At 40.7% G+C, this 23,669-nt stretch overlaps 1 protein-coding gene across 3 annotated transcripts in view; it reads left to right on the forward strand.

The window, feature by feature from the left end:
• The window catches only part of CDCA2 (cell division cycle associated 2), a 56,125-nt gene extending 39,158 nt beyond the window's left edge, over window positions 1-16,967 (forward strand). For 2 of the 3 annotated variants that reach the window (XM_043985764.1, XM_043985767.1), the window contains exons 10-15: window positions 768-1,000; window positions 2,463-2,541; window positions 5,883-5,968; window positions 6,883-7,023; window positions 9,269-9,443; window positions 13,403-16,967. In XM_043985764.1, coding sequence (XP_043841699.1) covers window positions 768-1,000; window positions 2,463-2,541; window positions 5,883-5,968; window positions 6,883-7,023; window positions 9,269-9,443; window positions 13,403-14,700 — 2,012 coding nt within the window. In that variant the 3' untranslated portion in view covers window positions 14,701-16,967. The remainder of the gene's footprint in view (window positions 1-767; window positions 1,001-2,462; window positions 2,542-5,882; window positions 5,969-6,882; window positions 7,024-9,268; window positions 9,444-13,402) is intronic. The other variant, XM_043985766.1, reaches the window with a different exon arrangement.
• Window positions 16,968-23,669: the final 6,702 nt, after the last annotated feature.

The following is a 23,669-nucleotide window of genomic DNA, read 5'->3' on the forward strand; positions in this document are numbered from 1 at the left end:
GCGTGATCCTTGGTGTGTACTGGAGATGGGCTGGGATAGAAAGTCACAGCAATGAGTAAATTGCAGGATTGAGAAGGGGCTTGAGGGAGTGCCCCATGTGAATGCTGGGGGCCCTCACGTGAAGGCAGGACTTGGGAAGTGGAGAAGGCTATGAGCCCTGTCTCTGAACTTGTTGGGAATCCGTGTCAACAGGAAGGAGCCAGGGCTCCGGCTGAGTAAAGCTGATCTGTTCCCCGTCCAGCACCCTTTTCACAGAGCATAGGAAAGGGGGGCAGGGGTACTTTAGAATGGGGACATTGCCCCACCAATAAGGGTTTGAATGATGGAGTCCACTTCAGAATCCCTGGAGGGTTTTGTTGATCACTGAGGAATGAGTTCAGGTGAAGTTGTTACTGTCCACAGGGCTGGGAGTTGTCTCGGGAAATCAGGCCACCTGTTTGGAGCCAGAAATGGAGCGGTGGGAGCTCCAAGAGGTTGCTGGGAAGCTCCCTTTTTTACCAGGCAGGTGCAGGCTTTCCTTGCATAATTGAAGACTAAGTCTGATTCTGGAGACTTCCGAGTTTTTCCATTCACTCTGTGGCAAAATTTTAAATAGAGTTTTACATCTCGTGTTTTTGTAAATTTCAAAACATTGAAAAAATTCCAAATTATCATTATTGCTGTTCACTTTCTATTGCTTCTTTATATTTCAGCATTACTTGGCTTTTAAATCAAAGAATTCAAAGCATAAAGTTGTTTTCTTTTTTTTTCTTTTTTGTCTTCTTCAGAAAAAAGCAATTTAAAAGTCCAAAAAACATGGCCCAGAAAGAGAGTTACTTTTGGAGAAGAGCTAAGCCCAGAAGTATTTGACGAATCATTGCCAGCAAATACCCCACTGCGTAAAGGGGGCACACCTGCTCGACAACAAGATGGAAGAAGCATTCATCCTCCCTTTTTCCCAAGACTGCCCATTTCGGAGGCAATATCTCAACCAAGCTTTGAAGAGCCAGAACAGGACCTTGTGAGTGAGAAAAGGCCCTGAGCCAGGCTTGCCCCCGAACTCCCTTTGGCAAATAGGCTGATTTGGGTACTCGAGTCACATATTTGTGCTTAAATTGCCATGCTTACCATCTCCTTTGGAGGATTCTGTGGACTTTGTTTAATGTCAATAGAATAGCTTCAGATTGCTTGTTAGCTATAAAAACCTGGAGCCAAACATTGACTTCAAACAGGGCAGTTTACCCTGTTCTTGTGTCATACTTGGCCAGTTTGTGAAGCCTAGGAAGCCCTCAGCAGAAGAATATCTTTAAATGCACGCAACAAAATACAGAGGAAGCCGATTAGATTGAAAGAGCATTATCAGGGGGCAGCTAGATGGCGCAGTGGATAAAGCACTGGCCTTGGATTCAGGAGGACCTGAGTTCAAATCCAGCGTCAGACACTTGACATTTAACTAGCTGTGTGACCCTGGGCAAGTCACTTAACCCTCATTGCCCTGAAAAAAAAAAAAAAAAAAAAAGAAAGAGCATTATCAGTTCAAATGAAGTTCACAGCTGCCAAGTTAAGAACTCCTGGTTTAAAATATTCATCTCTGAGTTATCGAATGTATTTTACTTTTGGGGGTTCTAATGTTATGAATGACTAACTGAAACTCAAATGTGGCCTAACGTATTTGAGTGTTTCCGCTGAAATCTTGTGGGAAAATTATTTGGAATATTAAATGTATAGGTTCCATTGCAAGCTTGTACCCCTAAAATCAGATAGCTTTGGAACTTGTATACATGCACAGCACACACAGAGAAATCAGCATGACCTCTTCTCATCAGGCAGGGATTTTTTGGTGAAGGTTCAGCCTCTACTGGGATGAGTAAGATTTAGGGTTATTGAATCTAGAGCTATTTTTCATACTGTCCATCTGTTCAAGAAGGACTTTTCTAATGTTATTGGGGGGGGAGGGGTGTAAGGAAAGTGGTTTTTCAAAAATAAAATATAGTAGACAAGGCGTATTGTCATCTGTAATTATAAAGTTTTTTATTTTGATGTATTGCATGTGTCATTAAGCTCAATTTACTGACAAAGGGACCAGAAAATACATTTTTCTGTCATAATAGCTTACTTTATATAGTGCTTTACTGTTTACTAAGGAAAAAGATGTACAGACATAATGTTTTATTATTATGTATTATTCAGTATTGTGCACTCCCCATTTTATAGATTAGGAAAGTGAGACTTCAAGAATTGCTAGCATAGCTTCCCCAAGGTAACCCAGTGTGGAAGTGGCTGAGCTCTGGCCCCCTTCTCTCATCTCGGCCTCTCCTGCTTCTTTGTTCCTTTCTTCGATAACATTTGTGACATAATGTATTTGGGGAAGGTAGGTTAAGTGAGTTTGGATCACTCCTTACCAAAGCCTTTATTTGTAAGCAGTTTTTCTCTTGATCATCTGCTGAACATCCTTCTATTCCTTCCAACTGCACTTTATTCAGGTAAACATGGAACCACTTGAAGTGTCTTTTGCAGTTCTAGGACCTGCTAGTGATTCTTCATCCACTGAAACTCTTGAAGGTAAGATCTATATTTTTTAGTGTTGTTTTAGTGTTCCCTCAAGCATAAAACACAACTCCCCTACTGCCCAGTTGACTTTGAAGATGTTAGCTTTGGGTGTTTTAGGAGCTATAGTAAGAATTCTCTTAAGGACACCATTCTCAGTTCCACTTGTCAAGACAAGTAATAATCTTGTTAGTTAATTCTTTGCTGTAGCAGTTACTTTTTTTTTTTTTTTTGGTGAGGCAATTGGGGTTAAGTGACTTGCCCAGGGTCACACAGCTAGTAAGTGTTAAGTGTCTGAGGCCAGATTTGAACTCGGGTCCTCCTGAGTCCAAAGCCAGTGCTCTATCCACTGCGCCACCTAGCTGCCCCTAGCAGTTACTTTTTAAAGTCAGTATAGTCCAAAGGAGGGAGATTACCATCCTGTCAAGGTCCCTCAGATGCTCACAGTTCTCATTAAATCCTCCCAGCAGCTACCTCCAGACCATTGAACAGGTAAGCCAGAGAATGGTGGTGTTTCTCCTCAGTCTTTCAGCACAGCTACCCTCTGGTTCAGGTAGGAGCCCTGATTCTCCTTTATGGGATGAACCTCAGTGAATTCTAGTTAGGAGAGAGAGTTGTGTAAAAAGACCAGTATGGATATGCAGGAAACCCACTAATCAGGGCAGATTTTAACAAGACATGCACAGAAAATGGAAGCAAGAGCTGGTCAGTGGGGCCATGGAGGACAGTCTATAGCTCCTGGCCTCTGTGAATGTGTCAAGAGCCTGAGGAGAGCTGAGGGTCATGATTTTTCACTGTATTGGGGAAATAAGGGGATGGGTAGGCCTACCGTCCTGGGTGATTGACATAGCAACAGGATCAAAGCGAGAAGTATTCCTGTGGCTTCCGTTTTCCCTGGCAAGGAAAAGAAGTTTTTGCATGGGAAAAGACAAAACCAAAAGGGCTAAATATAGGAAATTACACAAGTCATATGTAAAGAGCCTTTAGCTGTCCTTTATTGAGTTCAGGGTCCTGAATCCAGTGACAGTCAGTGCTGAGCCACTGTCATGGCTCTTTGAAAGACTGGAGAATAGGAGAATCAGTGGAGTCTATGCATAGACCAACCAGTAAGCACTAGGTATTATTGGGGGCATAGCTTCAAAAAATGAAGTGATCCTTTCTCTCCAGGAACTTTAATTCAGTTAGCATATGCAGCAAAAATATCAGGGGAGAGGACTTGCATGGGATCCGGAAGGACTTTCTTTAGGAGGTGTGGTCCTTGATCTGCATTTTGGGAAGGAGGAGTGCATTCCAGGCCCAGAGACATGTAGTGCAGAGGCTGCCGGGAGACAAGTGATGGCATGCCCTGTGTGCAGAACAAAGAGAATGCCAGTAGGACTGGACTGCAAAGTGTTGGGAGCCATAGAGTAGACCATGCAGTGCAGCTAGACAGATGGGCCAAGGCCAGTGATGGGGAGGGCCTTGGAAGCCAAACCATAAAGGTTATATTGTAATGGAAGTGAGGAGGTCATGGCTAAGCTTCAACTCCAGGAACATTTCTAGCATGTTTTAGAGATGGTGAAAAGGGAAGTGGTCCCGAGGAGTTATTAAGAACTGATAATACCAGATTCTCCTTAAAAGGGCTGTTAGAAAGTAGTTTGACAGGCTTACTACACTGGTAGACCAGGAGGACGGGGCGTAGACCAAATTTATCTGTATGGGAGCAAAGCATTGTACAATCTCCCTTGCTTTTCTCATGGAAAAGGGAGAGGTGTGGGCTTCTAGAGACTTCAGCGAGATGCATTCAGAAGGCCTTGAATGGCACCGACAAAGAGGAGGAAGAGGAGGAGGAGTTTATGCTAGTGGGTCACTGCTCATTCGAAAAGAGAATGAAGTTGTTCTCCAAAAGAGTTGCACAGACTAATGCATGACCAGGGGGACACAGTGTCAGTGTTCCCACATCTGGTTCCTGCCTGCAAAGACTAGAGAGATGCATTCTCTCGGGCACAGACTTGATTGTTATAATTACACAACACTGCTTCCCTTTTCTTTGGTCTTTCCATTGACATTGTGGCTTAATGTCAGATAAAAAAATCAACCATTGGACCTATCCACAAGTGGATGAGTTGGCCCCCTTTGGAAGTTCCAGGTGGTGGAGGACCCAAAGAAAGGTTCAGTGCCCACTTGTTGGGTGTTCTGTGTTGGAGATTTTTGTTTCGGAATAGGCTGACCTTGATTGGCACCTAGCTTTCCCTTCTGAGCCCTGAGATTCTTTGATACCAGTTTGGGCATAGTTACAGCACCATGTCAAGTATTATAAGGTCCTGGAAAAGAAGGATTAGCTCATCTGCTCTACTTTACTGATGAGAATTGACTTCAGGAAGATTGTGACTTAAGATGGCATGACCAAGGAGAGAATCCTAAATATCAGACATCTTTGGAGCGTCTAGAAGTGGCCCCAATCTTCTCTAGCCTGGCAACTTTTAAATAAGAATTTCATTTCCCATAAAGAATAAGGTGCTTTGTCTTAATACTATTTAAGACATTTTAATATCAAAATCTGATGAACTGAATTCAAATTTCCCCAAAACCTGTGCGAATCAGTCGTCAGCACAGTGAACTTTAAAAGTATACTATCCAAATGCAGTTTCAATCAATAGATATTTATTAAATGCTCACTATATAGAGGGCATTGTGTTACATGCAAAAGACAGAAAAACAAATGAAAAATGTCCACCCACAGAGAGCTGACATATTCTATTCGTTCATTATTAGCATGTCATTACATTGACTACTGCTTGAAGTCAGAATACAATAGTTTTCCCTGAGCAAACACATTTACAAGTGTTAACAGTTAGACTTTTGGGGTGATGCATTTAATAGGCTGACTATTTCAATCTGTTAATACTTGGAGGTGACCTTGGAATCTTTACCGCTCTATCATCAGAGTACAGTCTTTGGCAAAAGCCTGCCCAGCTGGAAGGGCTGTGAGTACACGTCTAGCTAGTCTTAGTTTGCCAAGACTCATGAGTGGAAGACTGGGATGTCCATTCAGTGGTGATCTCTTTTATTGTGATTATTGCTTTGATATTACTGTCCACGAGTACCCAAAGCAGAGAGGCATTGTACTGTGAATTTGAAGAAGATGCTCCTACAGTGATAAAAGTGTTGGGTGTTGGGAGATGGTCAGGTTTCGTTGTACTGAGTTTCTAACCATATCTTGCGTAGCTCTAAAAGGTGTCAAGATAGCAACACCTTCATTGCAGCAGAAATGATCATGCATTAGATGTTTCAGTGTGTGTGAGAGAACACTCTTGTGTTATTAAGCAGCTTAATTACAATTCTGATTTGTTTGCCTTCTATTTTACTCATTTTAGACACTGATGCTGTTAATTCAAATAAATGTGAAAAAATTTCCCTCCCCAAAGTTGATAGAATAACACGATCTGCTAGCAAAAGAAAGGTGAGATGTTTTTGGTTCTTTGTTCTGTTTGTATTTTTTTAGTGTAACACTTTTATTGAAGTGTGGACTTTTGAGTGAAAACAAATTCTTTATGAAATGATTTTTTTTTCTTTCTCCCCCTTTAGAAAACCGTTTTTGATTGGGTTCCAATGAACTCTCTTAAAAGGAAAATCCTTTTAAATTGGATAATTTTCTCCAACACATAAAAAATAACAAGCAAGTGATCTAGTTTAATGAATACTTTGTTTCACTTTAAAATTTGTTGCCTTTTGTTGTAGCCATATCATTCTGAAATTTTAGTGCAGCCTTAGGGCAATGAGATCTAGACAAGGGTTCAAATACCTGCTTCATCAAGAAAATCTATTAAACAATGATATTTCTGTTTTAATAACTCAAATTAATGGCAATTGAATTTTCCATAAAGTTGAATTAATGGGACTTTAATTGTAATTTCAGAATATTTGAATATGCCCTTCTCCTGATTTTTATTCTCTTGAGTATTCAGGGTAGTAAATACGGGATTCATGAACCGTATCTAATCCAGTAGATTCTGATGCTTTTTTTAAATGACAAATCAATTATCAGTTTATTCCTTCTTTTCTTTAAACGTGATTGGTTTAACAGATGTTACACTCCTGGCCTTTTGCGTCAGTGCAAGGTGAGTTTGGAAACTTTCAGTTGATAAATTGCCATAGATTCCAACTGTTTTCTCCTTCAAGCCTTAAATTGGGTTATCATCTCATGAAGTTTGTGTTTGGCTAAGGGGGGAGGGTGAGTAGCACATGGAAGGGTAAGGGACAGTGTAGCCAAAAAAAAAATGTTTGACAAGTGTGTATGTGTTGTTTTTTTCAAGAATTAACACGTTTTAAAATTTGACATTGTCTTTCTGACTTCAAATTTCGTATTTGTTACAGCAATTGGTCGATGTTACTGAAGAGGCTGATATTAGCAACCTAGTTAACATAGATGTTAAGAATGATAGAGAAAGGAAACCCAATAGAAAGAAGGCACAAGGAACAAAGAACATGAACAGAACAGCATCCAAAAAGATACAAGTAAGTATGTGCGGCCCTGGTCCTTGTCCTTTCTCCATCAAGACAGAGCCCACCTCCCTGGGGAGGAACTCTTTGCAAGAGGTCAGAGCCCAGCGAGGTCAGCCTCCTTGTTCTGTGGTCATTCAGCAGTGACCACCCTTGACAAGTAGTGGGAGGGAGCCAGAGTAGCTGGCCTTGTTTACCCCATGCTCTGCATTCCTGTCTCCTCCAGCCCTTCTCCATAATGGGCTTCCCAGGCTCTTTGCTTTCCTGCTGCTTGATCTTCCGTAACTTAGGCTGGGCACTATCACTGTATTAACTCCCCACAGTGCTCCAGGTGTGATGCTTATCATCATAAACCTAAAAATATATTCTTTGTTTTTAGCATCCCTATCTTACTTTTGACTCAGGCTAAATTTGTGGCTCCTTTCATCTCCTCAGTGCTTTAGCACAGTGTTCGGCACATGGCAAGCTCTTAATAAATGGGTACTGAGGGGCAGCTAGGTGGCGCAGTGGATAGAGCACCAGCCCTGGATTCAGGAGGACCTAAGTTCAAATCTGGCCTCAGACACTGAACACCTACTAGCTGTGTGACCCTGGGCAAGTCACTTAACCCCAATTGCCTCACCAAAAAAAAAAAGAAAATAAATGGGTACTGACTTGGGTCAATGAAAATAGCAGTTAGGCCAGGCTTCTTCCATCTTATAATTGCTTTTTTTTTTTAATTTAGCTGAATCCAGGACTTTGTATTTTCTGTTTTAGTTTCCAGCTTGGATCTGGCCCTTTGCTTTTCTGATCCAGATAGTTTCGAATGTTTCTTTGTCATTTCTTAGACATTAGTTATGGATCCTAGCTTTCTGTCATAAACACATTACATCTCAGCTTAGACCTATAGAAAAGCACCTTCTAAGGTGGAGATTTCAGCTCTATCACAGTAATTCAGAATGTGTTGTATTGCAAAAGAGGAGTAACCTTGGAATCAGAAGCTTTAGGACACTGGGCAAGTTTGTTGAGCTTTGCTCAGTCTCAGTTTACCCATCTGTAAAATGGTTCAATACTCCAACTACACTTTTGAGTATTGTTGTGATGATTAAATGATATACTTTATAATGTAGAGTACTATGTGAATATATTACTGTTATTAAAAATAATACATAATAAATATCCAGCCCACTTTTCACCATGTTATCCCTAAGGATATAAGGGAAAACTGTCAGGTACTCTGCCGAAATAAATGCTCAATGAAGTTGTGGTTATTATTTTGGCATAGCTCTCTTTCTTGGAGTTAGAATTGTGGTAGCTAGCTCCCAGCTCCTTCCCCAGTGCAGTGCCCAGCCATGCCTTCTCCATCCTGGCCTGCTGCTCTGCTTTCTTCCTGCTCACATTTTACAGGAGGATTGGGGGGGTGGAGGGAGAGGGACCCTCACAGCTTAGGAGGAGCCATTGGAGCAGCCAGGCTCTGTCACTTCTCCTCACTAGATGGCCAGCTGACCTTGTTTGCTTACACGTCTCTGATGATAGCCTGATCACTGCTCCTTCTTCAAAATTATTATTTGATCATTGTTCTTTGGGTGCCCTTCACCTTTAGGTTTTTGGAAACTACGCTGTTCCAAGACTTGTAGCCAATGAACGTTACCGTAATGCAGGCCCCTTCCTTTCTTCTTTTCTTTTTTTTTGGGGGGGGGGGCAGGGCATTGGGGGTTAATTGATTTGCCCAGGTCACACAGCTAGTAAATGTCCAGTGTCTGATGCCGGATTTGAACTCAGATCCTCCTGAATCCAGGGCTGGTGCTTTATCCGCGGTGCCACCTAGCTTTCTTTCCCCCCCCCCCCCCCCCCCCCCGCTTCTTTTCAATTCTGTTTCCAGCTTTTTATCATCTTGAAGCATCTCCAAGATGGCTGAATGGTTGCCAGCTAATTTCTATGGGTTGGCCATCACACTGCGTGTCCATATCTGAATACCAGCCGTTCTTTTATCTGTTTGAGTTTTTGTGTGTAGAAAGTGAAGTCAGATTCTTTTGAACATCGTTAGTTCTAATCTGGAAGACTCTTCAAGGTTCTGGACCTTGGTGTCATCACAGCGGTGATAGCACTTGCAAACCAGGAACAGGGCCCTTCATTCTCTGGAGGGATGCTTCAGTCAGGCTCTTATTACGTTCAGATGGACAAAGACTACCTAATAATGATGGACTGTCGAGGTCATGTAAAAATTAGAAAGGATAATATCACTACGTCTGCCTTTACAATGTTTTCTACATTTTCTTAGGTATTAAAAAATTGCAGAAGGAGAAAAGGAAAGGGAAAGAGTTTACAGAAATCTTTCTATGGACTAAGAGAGGTAGCTTCTAAGAAGCCTCTTCTGAGTCCTATTCCTGAGATTCCGGAGAGCCCTTCTACCACAATGCCCATCTCACAAAGAATGCCGCTTCTGTGGTGCTCAGGTAGGCGGTCCTTTTCCTTCTGTTTCTTACTTGGTCATTTTAAAATGTAAAATATGTCATTGTAGCTACTCTTATCAATGTGGATGAAGAAGAGTTAAAGTTGCAACGCACTTCCACTCCATCCTACATCATGCTTGCCCATATTCTCTCCTGAATAATCCAGACATAAAAATTGCTCAACAGATATCCACTGACCACTTAAACATGTGCTGGGGGTACTCATGTAAAGGTGCCCTGAAGGACCTTACATCTCTTCAAGAGGATGTGCTGTGGTCTAAGGAGCAAGCAGTGACTGGGGAAGGGGCTCCAGGCTCCCCAACTTTTCCTGTCCTTCTGCCCAATGGGCTTTCAGTTAACTTGCCTCTATCCCATTGGATAGTAAAGGAAATCACTTGTACAGTTGGCCGTGCATGTTGGGTTAAGAAATAAATTAACATTGGTTCATCTTTCATGGGAAGGTGGGGGGAGGGGTGGCAGTGGCTGTTAATTGTTCTTTCCAGTTTAGTATAAAAATAAGTTTTCATATCCTCATTTTTAAAAAAATGGTTTTGTTCAATTGGAATCATTTTCTCAATTGCTGCTGACTTTTGGGGTGTACTGACCCTTTCCCACCCTGCCCCTGCTGCCTCATCTTTCTCTCTCCGATCCATAACATTTTTCATCAACACTCCTACTTTTAGACTATTTTAGTAGACTCATCTAACCCTTTACCATAAAATCCCCAGACCCTCTTGAGAAGCTTCTCATATCAGATTGGAAATCACAGGGCTTGTGAATGGGACCATGGGGTTATAGACTCACACTATTTCCAGCAGTAATGATCATATTGAATTTGATTCTCATTCTCTGATCAAGGAGGGGAGGAGAGACAAGGTGCCCATATTGCATGTGGTATCCGATTGGGACTGAATAGGGTGTGCAGTTTGGTGTGGAACTGCTGGATATAGAGGACCATAATGAGGAAGGAGTTATGTTCCAATTCACTTGAATCTTCACTGATTCTTTCCATTTTACCTAAGATTATTACATGGAGGGTAACGGGCTGCTCTAAAGCAGATTGAAATCTAGTCATTGCCACACACACATACACACATACACACATATACATAAAAATAAAACATATTTAAATGTCTAAAGACTAAGTTAATAAAGTATTTTATTTTTTTTCCATTACATGTAAAGATAGTTCTCAACTTTTGTTTATACAAGCTTTACAATTTCAGATTTTTCTCCCTCCCTCCCCTCTCTCCCCCCTCCCCTAGACAGCAGGTAATCTGATATAGGTTATATATATATACACATAATAACATTAAACATATTTCTGCATTAGTCATGTTATAAGAGAAAAAATCAGAGCAATGATGAAAAACCTCAAAATAGAAAAAAAAACAAAAGAAATAGTATGGTTCAATCAGCATCTATACTCCGCAGTTCTTTTTTTTTTTTTCCTTGGATTTGGAGATCCTCTTCTATCATGAGTTCCCTGGAACTCTTCTGTACCATTGCATTGGTGAGAAGAATATAGTCCATCACAGTAGATCAACACTCAATGTTGATGATACTGTGTACAATGTTCTCCTGGTTCTGCTCATCTCACTCATCATCAGCTCACACAAGACCCTCCAGGTTTCTCTGAACTCCTCCTGCTCATCATTTCTTACAGCACAATAGTATTCCATTGTATTCATATACCGCAACTTGTCCAGCCATTCCCCAATTGATGGGCACCCCCTCAACTTCCAATTCCTTGCCACCACATACGGAGCAGCTATAAATATTTTTGTACATGTGGGTCCCTCTCCCCTTTCCATGATCTCTTTGGGAAAAAGACCCAAAAGTGGGATTGCTGGGTCAAAGGGTATGCACAGCTTTATTGCCCTTTGGGCATAATTCCAAATTGCTCTCCAGAATGGTTGGATCAGTTCACAGCTCCACCAACAATGCATTAGTGTTCCAATTTTCCCACAGCTTCTCCAACATTTATTATTTTCCTTTTTTGTCATTTTAGCCAATCTGATAGGGAACACAGGTACTCTTGAATCCAGGGCCTGTGTTTTATCCTCTGCGCCATTTAGCTGCCCCCTGGCTATATATATTTTAACAGGCATTTGGCTCTTTTATGTTTGGTCCATTTTTTGGTAGAATTTAGGATTTCATCATTGTTGTAGAGCACACTGAGGGGCTTTAAATGACTTCTCCATCATCAATCAAAGAGTACTAAGCACAACCAAGGCTTGTATGTAGCCTCCAAGACCAGCCATTAGAGCGCACTGCCTCCAGTGACTTACAGAATTATTAGTTTGGACTTTGAGACTCTGCCTCTGTAAAGACCATGTTACAGGGAAAGTATTCAATTTAAAAGCTAAGCTTTTTTTTCACTTGGCTCATTGATTTAGAGAGGTCTGGTCTGCAACCATATTTCCAAATTAAAATGGGCTTCCTCGGGGTGTAGAAAGTCCTTCTCCTTTTATCAGACAAAAGCTAGATGCCCATCTGTTTTCTAGTGGAGAGAGTTCCTTAAACATTAAGCTTCACAGTGCCCTATGTAAGGTTCAAAAATAACTTCCAGTTTTTTTACTGATTAAATTCCACCATAATTCTTTGTGCCTATTTGTTATCAAAGCTTTATATCATTATTTTTAGTAGTTGGTTCAGTTCCTCTCTCGCTTTCTTCTCTGAGTTTTGTGTCTAAACATGATGCATTGGAAATAAATTATTAGAAAGAATTTCTTTTTTTACCTTTACACAGTTGTTTATTCTTTTCAAATCATTGTCACATAAATTATCTCATTGAATCTTTATAAAAATTCCATTTGTCAGGTACCATTTTTCTCCATTTTCCTGCAGCAGGATTCAAGGCAAAAGGTAGTTGGGTAACTTGTACAGGATCGCCTAGTTAGTAAGTTGTAAAAATAAAGTGTAAACAAATCAGGCAGCACTCACAGTGCAGGAGAAAGCTTCCTCTTCAAAAATATCTCAAACTATTATTACTTGCCTTTAAAGGTTCATGAACCATTGGCCTCCATCGCCTGATTCCAGGCACTTAGAAAGAATGCGATGAAAAGATAGGATCATCTTAGGCCCAGTACATATAGTTTGTTACTCGAAATACCAGAAATATTTTGTCACTGTACAGATCAATCCATAATTGAATCCAATGATATGTAATATGATAAAATTATTTAGTAAATAAATCATTTAAAAATTTTACCCCTTCTCCAGTATGTAAGTAGCAATTAATGAAAACTTAACAAATATTCACAGATCTGTGAAATTGTATAAATAACCCAGCTTACAGGTTGGTTGGCATAGACTAGGTTTGCCACATGTTAATACCAAATTGTGTTTTACATTACTTTGTGTTGGGTTCTTTTATTAGCCAAGTAGAAAGGGCTGATCTTTTCAATTTTGTTTTTTGTTTGTTTAGGGTAACAATTTAAAATTACAGAGTTATAACAGGCTGGACAATGTGGTAGCAATTCATTGTAATTAAGTGTTACGTTGTGACTTAACTGTAATAAGGAGAGTTCAGTGGAAAAAGGAACCCTATCAAAGAATGTAGAAAATTTGATTTCAGTCCTCTCTTTATTACTGATTGTGGGTTAGCCATTTTTCTCTGCTTCACCTCCTTGGTCATGTCTCCATACGTGACAGACATGGGTTTTGCACAGGTTGGTGGAATCTGTGGGAAGCATATTACCAGAAAAATGTTAACATAAAATTGAGACGTTTCCATGAGCTGGAAGATACTGACTGAGTGGGTACCTGACCTCTTAGGTTATTGTTATGGGGGAGAAGTAGGAGCTAGCTAAGGAGAGCATCGTATGTAATGGGTACAACATTTGGTAGGCTGTCTCACAACAGAAAATAGGGTGTATCATCATTTTACAGGGTTCTACAGGTGCATACAATCAACAGTTTAACATTTTCTGGTTTTTTTATTGTTACATTTTTGTCAGATTGTCTTGACTTGCCAAAAGAAGATTATGACGCTTCCAAAGATGGAGATGAAGATGCCAGGAACTCAGAACCAAATAAACCAGTTGGAAAACCTGGAAATAAATATTTGTCCGAGAACCCAGAAACCTCTGATCCATCTCTAGTTTACGAAGAAAATGATGCCTCTGAACACTCCGGTTCTGATATAGAAAGTGACTCATCCCTTGGTCCTGTGTCTTTTGACCAGGGTTCAAATGTAAGTACGATAGCAGTTTATGGAGGTGGCCCTATTCAACATGCCGACAAGCTGGAGCATCAAGACCATGCGAAGAAAAGGACTAAGAACCAAAATGTCTGTCTTCTTTCTCCAGCGTTAACTCTTCCAACAGAAGAAGAAATCACTCCAATTGTCCCCAAATCCAGTTTTTTTCTGTTGCAGCCCCTGCAGTCTCCTGCTCTTATTCCAAATGTGGAAAGTGTTTGTGACTCAGAAGGCTTTGACAACACACAGCAAGTAGAAGAGCTCAGGGCGTCATGTGAAGAGCCAAAGGACGCTTCAATAGCTTCTGAAGAAAGACTGAAGATCAGTCACGTCGCAGACGCTCCCAAGGCAGAACTGAACCCTCTAGAAGACGCCGATATGAATGAAGACCTGGAACAAACCCTGAGTCACAACCAGGAGCTGCAACCAAGAAAACCAAAAGCAAACAGTGGCATCTTAACTTACAGAAATCTTATAAAGAGACGGAGAAGAAGCTCTATTTATTGTCCGGCTGATCAGAAGATCCATTTCGAAGAACCTGAGAATCAGCTACGTCCCTGCCAGCCAATGGAAGAATTACCTTTTGACAATTCTGAGCTCTTGAACAATTTAACCGAATCTATCAAACAAGCCTTTAGGAGATTGAGCACTAGTGAGACAAGAGTAAGACGCAGCACAAGATTTCGAAGAAATTCAGAAAATCAGGGTCTCATTTGGGTTTCACTTCCAGGCCCCTCTACTTCCTTTCCTTCTCACAAAGCCAAAAGGAGGACAGTGTGTTCAGCTGGTACCAGAGAATTTGAAAACCAGGCCTACACACAAGGGCCTTGTCTTTTGTCCTCTATCTCAGGCAGAGAAAACTCTGAGAATGAGTCCATGCCTGGTATTTCCCACGGAGCTAGGAGGAAGAGCTTTTGTGCATCTGCTCTTTCAGAGACCAGAAGTGCCTCCCGACCCAAATACTACAGGAGAACAACCCTCTCTCATAGGAATGAGGAAAACCACCCAAATGACTTTGAAAAAATGGAAGTACTGGAGAATCCAAACAATATCTGATATTTCCAGCATTCGTTCTGTAAGGGGGAAGGTAACTATATGTTTAAGAGATTGTTTCTTCGCACTTGGCATCCTTTAGAATGCTTCATTGTTCGGTAACATTTCTTTTGAAAGGTTAACAAACTAAACCAGTTAAAAAGAGATGTTAAGTGTGTCTTCATATTTAACCTTTTTAAGGAAAGTAATCCATTGTTTTTCCTTCATAATGATGTTTTAGTGAGACTGAAACTAAGAACCTCAGTTTTATTGAGTAATATCCAAAATTACCTAGAAATTCAGTGGTGTTTTTAGAAACGCTCCTTTGGATATCTAAATCTGACTAATTAGATAATGGGGGTCGGGGAGTAAATAGTTATAATTGATATCCATTATATAGTCAGAAAGGGCTTTGAGTAAATTGGAATCAAATTAACCTGAAGCTGTAAAAATTAGTGAGAAGGGCCAGTGTTCATTTTAAAAATACTGTAAGAAGGCTGGGACCGTTTTTCTAAATATAAAAATGGATACTTATAAAATTTTGTCCAGGAAGTAAAAAAAATATTTTTCTTAGGCAGTTGATAAAAGCTAAACTTCACTTTGCTTGCAGATTTCAGAAGCTTGATAATGTTATGTCTATCTCCAGTAAAAATTGTACATAAAGTTATTAAAATTTAATCTGAATTATATCACATTTAAAATAATTTTTCCAGTGACTTGCTTTCAAAAAACAAATGTACCATTGAGGGTCTTTTTAAAATGAGTTTGTCTAGAAGGCATTGTTTGCTTTCAACTCAGCTATCCATATTTCTTCAGATAAATAGGTTGTTGGCTAAGATGTAGTATTTTGTAATTCTTGGCACCAACTTCACCCAGATAGTTACAACTAACTCAGAAGCAAATGGAAGATGTTCTTCTCAACACAAAGTGATGCTATCACGTTTAATTTGCAGTAAAAACTTTAAAATGATGTTAATTGGTTGGGCCCAAGAAAAATGGCCTGCTGCTGTGTGCATGGCAAGAGGTCCAAATTTGCTCTTAAGAAGCAGCATCCTTTCCTTTATCCCATGGCATTTCCACTCCAGGGCTTCCGCTAGCACCAGAGTGAGCTTAGCTTCTCTTCGTTGAGCTGAAGTCTCATCAGATGCTAGGTGAACGGGCACGAAAAAACCCTGGTATGTCTTGAACTTATAAAAATCCATATAAATCATTGTGTCATTAAACAGTTTTCTTTGAAGTCCTATTCAACCTTTCTACCATGATAGCAGAAACTTGTTAACAAATAGAACTCTTTATAAATAACACAACAAAGAAAAAAACTCCTGCTGTGATGGAGCATTTTTTTCCCTTCTGTAAAGAGACTACGTTACCTTCTTGGCACCAGTAGGTCTGGGACTCCTGCTGCTAAGACTAATGTATTTTACATTAACACTCAAAGTGATCCCAACTCCTGCTAAAGGGTGGATTGTCCAAAGCTTGTTTTTTTGCAATATAAAACATTTATGGGCTTTTTTTTTCCTGTTTATGGTTGATATGGTTAGCAAATCATCTGTACCTCAAAAACAGTACTCAATTTCCTGTTAAATATATATTTTTTAATTAGTCAGGAGCTCTCAATATCTTATCAGTCTTTTGTTTCTTAATTGTTTAACATGAAGGTAAAACTGCTCTGACATAATCTATAATGCTTCAGTTTTCTCCAGTCTAATGCTTCATCAGATGACTTTTTATGTTTGTGAATTAAAGTTGTATTTTCTCTGTTTCAATTCCCAGCCTTTACTAACAGGGAAGGGAAAATATTTGCTATGTGTCTGTTTTCTTTATCTCCTACTGATCTTTCACTGTAAACTTGTTTGTCTTTTTATGATTAAAGATGAAAATAAAATGTTGTATACACTTTTAGATTACTGTTGGTTTCCAAATGTTTCATTATAAATATTTTACTTGGTTTCTGCAGATAGCAATAGGCAGTTTTCCCCAAAACAGAAGATCTGAAGAACTAAAGCAACTTAGAAGCAATTTCATCCAACAAACTCTGTGTTGTAAAATGTTTAAATGTTAAGATTTCCGTATTCGATCATGCGTGCTTGCTTTTACTGTTTTTTCATGGGTGGTCAAACAAAGATCATGATGTACTTATGTTGTGTGCATTTTTTCTGACTGCCTTGCCAAACATCTTCACTCTTAGTACATTTTCTCGAAATCTCTCTGTATCGAATCTGTGAATTGCTTTTTGTATTGATGTAAATTCTTTTGGGTACCAGAAGATGGCAGCCTGACGTGAGGCTTTGTGTGCATTTGATTATAAATCCAGGGTAACACCTGATTATTTTTGTGTGTTTATTTTTTAATTATCCCCCACTTATTTGCTATGATACAAGACTTCTGGAAGTTAAGCCAAGCACCCCCAATTCTTGCAACGAGTGATCTCCGACAACTTCCCAACTGCCAATCTTCTTATGCTCTCCTGCAACCTCCCCCTCCAAAAAAAATAACCTCCTGCTTTTTGCTGCTGTTTTTCCCATCTTCCCAGCCTTGCCCCGGCTCCCTACCTTTGCTCCCCTTCTGCAGAGGGAGCCTTGACTGGTAGGCTCAGTTTCCACGCTTAGCTCGACACAGACGCAGAATTGGGGGGGGGGGTTGTTGTTTGTATTAGATTTTAAAGATCCCACTTGATTACAGCTGATATAGTTAAATTGGGTGGGGGGCCCATGCAGGGAAAGGTTACGTGAGCAGATTGTCTAACTGGAACACTCAGCTAGAAATATTTGTTTTCTTCTTCTCCACCTATACTAAGTCACAGAGAAACAAGCTGATGGAACATGTCAGGTCCAAAAACCAAAATGAACTTCCCACAGCCTGTTTGCGGAGATCAGGGCACATTCCACACAAGCTCCTTCCATTTCTGGGCCTGCCATGGAGCTAATTAATCTTGCCTCTTGCCATCCATCTCTAGCTGGTTGGGGCTTACACTAGGTTAGACTTCTCTCTTTAAAACTTGACCTTTTCTCTACCTGGCAGTTTGCTTCACGTTCCTTCTTCCCTTTGGTTTCAAGTAAATTCTCTCCCCCTGCCCTCAGTAGGGGATAGGAAGGCGATCTTAGCTCGCTCCCAGACAGAAGTCTGCCAGAAGTCTGGTTGGGATAATTGACATGGGTAGACAGTGATACCACTTGCCATCCCCAAGAAATCAAGGGTCAGAGATAGAGGAAGACTCACTACTCTGAGGTGCAATTGCTGCCAGCCTGTAATCATTTCTTTTCATTCATTACTTTGGTAAATACTTGCTGAATTAAAAAGAGGGAAAGATGATGTTTCATCCATCACACTGGATATAAGGAAGTCAAAAATGCTTAACATTTTTTTAAAATAGTAAAGGTTGAAATAAAAATTCACCAGAAAAAAAGTTGATTAACCAGAAGGTAATTATTAACTTTCTAAGAATTTTGGTTGAATTTTGAAAATAAAACAAATGGCTTTTCACTCTTCTTGGGCTTAACTCACTATTTTGTTGTTTTTAATTTTTTATTTCTATAAACTGAAACTCCAGCTTCCCAAAACACTGGTCCACCTAGATTATGCCTAGTTTTATATTGTCTATACTCATACCTCATTAACATTCATCTTAAAAACTAGCCAATCTTTTGTCAAGCCATAATCACAACTTTGAAAAACTTTAATGGGAGGATGGGGATTTTACCAGGGATTCAGGATTTGCTGTTTATCATTCATAGTTCTTAAGAGCATTTCTGTTCCTACCAGCCTTAATGGGGATAAAATTAGTTCCTTTGCAGTTACAAAATTCAAAAGTGTTTGGGGGCTTATAAAGGAGAGGAACTGGGATATGATCAGGTGACATTTCCCCTCTTCAAATAGTTCACACAGCAGAGGAAGCATTTCTTTATTTGGGGTCGGATCACTTTAATTTTGTAAAACAAATGATCGGTTTCACACTTTACATTCTAATGATAACTTTGCTCGGTATAAAACATTTCATTCAGGCTACACCTTTGTGAGGCACATCCCCCATTTTACAGATGAGAAAAGAGCTTCAGCTTAGATGGTTCAACTGTATTGTGCAGATCAAACAAGTTACAGTTGTCATCTAAGCATGGGTTTCTTTATACAAGACAAGAGGAAGTTTACTCAGAACTTTTCAGACGTGTGTGGTAGAGGTAGCATGGTGTGTACTGAGCACGAAGGCAGAGCTCTACCTATGTGACCTCATTTAAGTTGCTGGACTTCTCTGGGCCTCAGTTTCCCCATCTGTTAGGTCTGGACTAGGTGGGGCCCTTTTTTGGGAGTCTATTTTATGCATGTGTTTTCAGGCAAAGAGGTTCTGTGAAGCCTTCAGTAACATACACATTCATAATTTTAATCCCGTTTATGAGTAATACAATCCCATAGTAAGACATTTCCATTCAATTAACAGGCAGTTTATCAGTGATCGCTTTAATACTCTTTTTTTTTTTATCTGTGATCTCAAAAAGATTTTCTTGAAGCTTATGTTACCCCTGCTCCGAAAATGCCAGGTGGACAGACCCATTACCTTTAGGATCAAATGAAAACTGCTAATTCAAGTACTGCCATTGAGGCCGGTATCTCTCAAAAACTTTGGTCTTGGAACCCTTTTACAATGGTAAAATTATTGAGAACCTCAAAGAGCTTTTAATTGTGGGTGTGAGTCTATTGTCTAGTGTCCTTGGCAATTGTTTTACTATTGTAATGAAAAGCTTTTGATCTCACAGACCCCCTGGAAAAGGGTGCCTGATTTATGTGACCTGCTGATGTGGGCTGTTGTCAGGCAATTGGAATGTATTAAGCACTTACTGCATGCCAGGTACCGTGCCAAGATCTAGGGGTACAGAGAAAAGCTTTCTTTGCTTTCAAGTAATTCCCAGTCTATTGGGGGAGACCACCTGTAAACAGCTGTATGTACGTAAGAGATTCAGTCCTTTCTGCTCATGACCCCATCTGGGGTTTTCTTGGCAAAGATAGCCAAGTGGTTTGCCATGTCCTTCTCCACTTCATTTTACAGATGAAGAAACTGAGGCAAACAGCTTAAGTGACTTGCCCAGGGTCACACAACTAGTGTCTGAGGCCAGATTGTCCTCTTGAATCCAGGCCCAGTGCTCTATCCACTGAGCCAGCTAGCTGTCCTAGAGGTGGACAGGATAAATTGGGAATTGTCTAAGGAAGATTGAGAAAGGCTTGTTTTTTATGTTTTGTTTTTTTGAGAGGCAATGAGGGTTAAGTGACTTGCCCAAGATCACACAGCTTTCTTGACACTTAAGTGTCAAGTGTCTAAGGCCAGATTTGAACTCGGGTCTTCTGAATCCAGGGCCAGTGCTTTATCCACTGCACCACCTAGCTTCCCTGAGAAAGGCTTCTTACAGAAGGTAGGAGTTTTAGCCAAGACCAAGGGAAGCTGGGAAATGAAGATCATTCTAAGCATGTGGGACAGCCAGAGATGGGTGTGCTGTGTATGAGGAGCAGCCAGCAATAAGGCCAATGTCAGTGGATCAATGACGAAGGTGTAAGAAGACTAACGAGGCAGGAAGGGTCCAGAGGGCGAAAGGCTTTGAGAGCCAAGCAGGATACTGTCCACCTCTGATTGTCTTTCCCGAGGATCTGCTTTGCAGGGGAGAGGCCTTCCTCTTGGTGTTTGGCGTTGTCAGGGTCTTGACACCTTTCCCCATCTTTCCAGTTAAGCATGTCCTCAGTAATGCCTTTAGTGTCACTTTGTGTGCAAGTCACCATTAAGAGCATGCTAATTATATGTATCTCATTCCCATTGCCATTTAAGACTGTCGTAGGCACTATTCAGTTTCCTCAATATCTAGCCAGGTTTCTTATAGTTCCAGGTTCATCTTATCCCACTTCAACACCTGTCCAAGACACACATGTTCATAGAAGGGATTAATAGGCCTCCCATCTAGTTGTATGTGGTAGTTGGGGCAGTAATTGTTATCCACTTTGTATTCCCGGGGTAAATGGTTCAACAATTGAGCATTTCTGAGAGGTTTTTAATGATGAGGTTTTGTTGTACTCTGAGGTTAACGCAATTAGTGAATGCCATCATCATGAGTTTTTGTTCAGCTGTGTTTCACTCTTCATTGGACAGTATGGTCTGTGGAGTTTTCTTGGCAAGGATACTGGAGCGGTTTGCCATTTCCCTCTAGTGCATTAAGGCAAGCAGAAGGGACAGGTAGGTGGTGCAGTGAATAGAGCACTGGAGTCAGGAGTCAGACCTGGAGTCAGGAGGACTTGAGTTCAAATATGACCTCGGACATTTGACCCTTACTAGCTGTATGACTCTGGGCAAGTGACTTAACCCCAATTGCCTCAAACGTCCAGGGCCATCTCCAGACATCCTGATGTATATCTTGCCACTGGATGGACCCAGATGGCTCTGGAGGAGAGAGTGAGGTCAGTGATCTTGCACAACCCTTCCTCACTTAAATCCAATTCACTGCAAGTCATAATATCACCTCTCGATATGATGGTCCTCTTCAGGAATGAAGGACAAACAACAAGGCAAATGGAGGTTAAGTGGCTTGCCTGGTGTCACACAGCTGGTAAGTGTCTGAGGGCAAATTTGAATTCAGAACCTGACTCTAGGCCCAGTGCTTTCTCTGTCCACTGAGCTACCCAGCTGCCCCATCATTATGAGTAATATAGCCTTTTGCTTGTGTTCTTCCTAGAACATCATGATGCTAGCAAATGCCTCTTGTAATAGTACTACCTCTTGCCCACACTTTTTTAAAATTTCTTTTTTATTTAAAAAAATTTTTAATAAAATTAAAATTTTTTTCCAATAACATGTAAAGATGTTTTTGAGTTCCAAATTTTTCTCCCACCTTTCCTTCCCAGTCCCCTCTTGAGAGGGAAAGCCAGGAGGCAATCGGATATAGGTTATACCTTATAATGATGTTAAACATTTCCACATTAATCATGTTGTAAGGAAAGAATCAGAACAAAAGGAAAAAATGCAAGAAAGAATAAACAACAAACATGAAAATAGCATGCTTCAATCTGCATTCAGACTCCATAGTTCTTTTTCTGAATGTGGAGAGCATTTTCCACCATAAGTCTTTTGGCATTGTTTTGGCTCATTGTATTGCTGAGAAGAGTTAAGTCCATCTCAGTTGATCATCACAGAATGTTGTTGATACTGTGAACAATGTTCTCTTGCTTCTGCTCATTTCATTCAGCATTAATTTGTGTAAGTCTTTCCAGGTTTTTCTGAAATCCATCTGCTCATCATTTCTTATAGTACAATAGCATTCCATTACATTCATACACCACAACTTCAGCCATTCCCCCATTGATGGATATCCCTTCAATTTCCAATATTTTTGTACATGTGAATCCTTTTCCCTTTTTTATGATCCTTTTGTTGCCCACAGTATTTCAATGGCTTCCTAATTGGTCTCCCTGCCTCTGGTCTCTACCTTCCAATTTACCCTTCACATAGCTGCCAAAAGTTATTTTCTTGAAGCTTCTGTTACCCCTGCTCAGAAGATGCCAACGTGGACCACTGTTACCTTTAGGATCAAATGAAAACTGATATTTAAAACCCTTCACAAACTGGTTCCCACCTACTTTTCCAGACCTGTTACACTTCACTCCCTTCTAAGTAATGCAGGTTCCAGCTAGATGGGCCAGTTCGTTCTTTTTGCACAGTATTCCACCTCCTTTGCACAGGCTGCCCCCATAATAAAAATACACTCTCACTTCACCTCCATTTCCTAGAAGCCATGACCATTCCTTCCTCTAAGATCTTGTGCATCTGGTTCTAAATTTACAGTCCCATGGAAAATAAAAACAAAAACCAAACACCCCCTTACCTTCAAAGGAGTTTATATTCTGGGGAGTTAGAACATGTGCATAAGTAAATAGGGGGAATTGGTACTAGATCTATGATTTCATATATGTAGGCAGCCTCAGTGAAAACTGACATCACTTCAACTTAAATTCTTGGCTGCCTAGTACTCTGGGTTCAGTGATAGCTGGGGTATGTCAGGGATGGGACTTGAACCTGGGCCTTCCTGTCTCAGGGTGGCTATCCACTAAGCCATACTGCCTAAAATTTGAGATATACAATAGACAAAAATGTTCAGAAGAGGGCACAAAACAAGGCAGTTTTGTTACTAGCTTGTTACTAGCTTGTCATTATATTTATTATATTATAATTATTATATTTTTTAAAGGTCCACTGGATCTCACTGATAGCAAGGTAACAGAGGCAGGTTAAGGGGGAGACGTGTCTTTCCAGAAGTTTGGCAATGAAGAGGGGCCAAAAGATGAGTGCTCAGGACAGTACAATCCAATGAGCATCTTTTACGGATGAGGCGATGCACCACACTTTTTTTTTGGCAGGGCTATGGGGGTTAAATGACTTGTCCAGGGTCACACAGCTAGTAAGTGTCAAGTGTCTGAGGCCGGATTTGAACTCAGGTCCTCCTGAATCCAGGGCTGGTGCTTTATGCACTACACCACCTAGCTGCCCCCGTTGCACACATTTTTTAAGGAAGTGAGGAAAGGGCCCAGAGAGAAGGAAAATGAGGTAAAGAAAGATTGATGAGGTGAATTCCTGAAGGAGAAATGGGAGGAGATGTGGTTGGCAAAGCAAGGAACAACCCCAGGAGATATGGTGTGTATAGGGGTGTGGGGGGTGAAGTGAGTATGGGCTGAGGAAGGCTTCCTGTGAACCGCCTCAGGAAAGGGTATCGTCTAAGGGAGTGAGGAGGCATAGGGGGCGCGAGAGAGTCAAGGAAGACTGAGAGCTTTATCACGCACGAGAGAGCTTCCAGTAGGGACAAGGAGAATTTGTCATGAGCCCCCTTGGCATATAGTAGGTAGGACTCCCTCCAGCAGCACGTTGTAGGTCAGGCATAGACAGGAGTAGAGCAGGGATAGGTTGAGGCTGATCCAGTGCCTCCCTCGCGCTAGTCCTTTTATAAATGCCTGACTTAATGGATGGGTGTGAA

Source organism: Dromiciops gliroides, chromosome 2, assembly GCF_019393635.1.
Source record: "Dromiciops gliroides isolate mDroGli1 chromosome 2, mDroGli1.pri, whole genome shotgun sequence".
In the NCBI taxonomy this organism is placed as follows: Eukaryota; Metazoa; Chordata; class Mammalia; order Microbiotheria; family Microbiotheriidae; genus Dromiciops; species Dromiciops gliroides.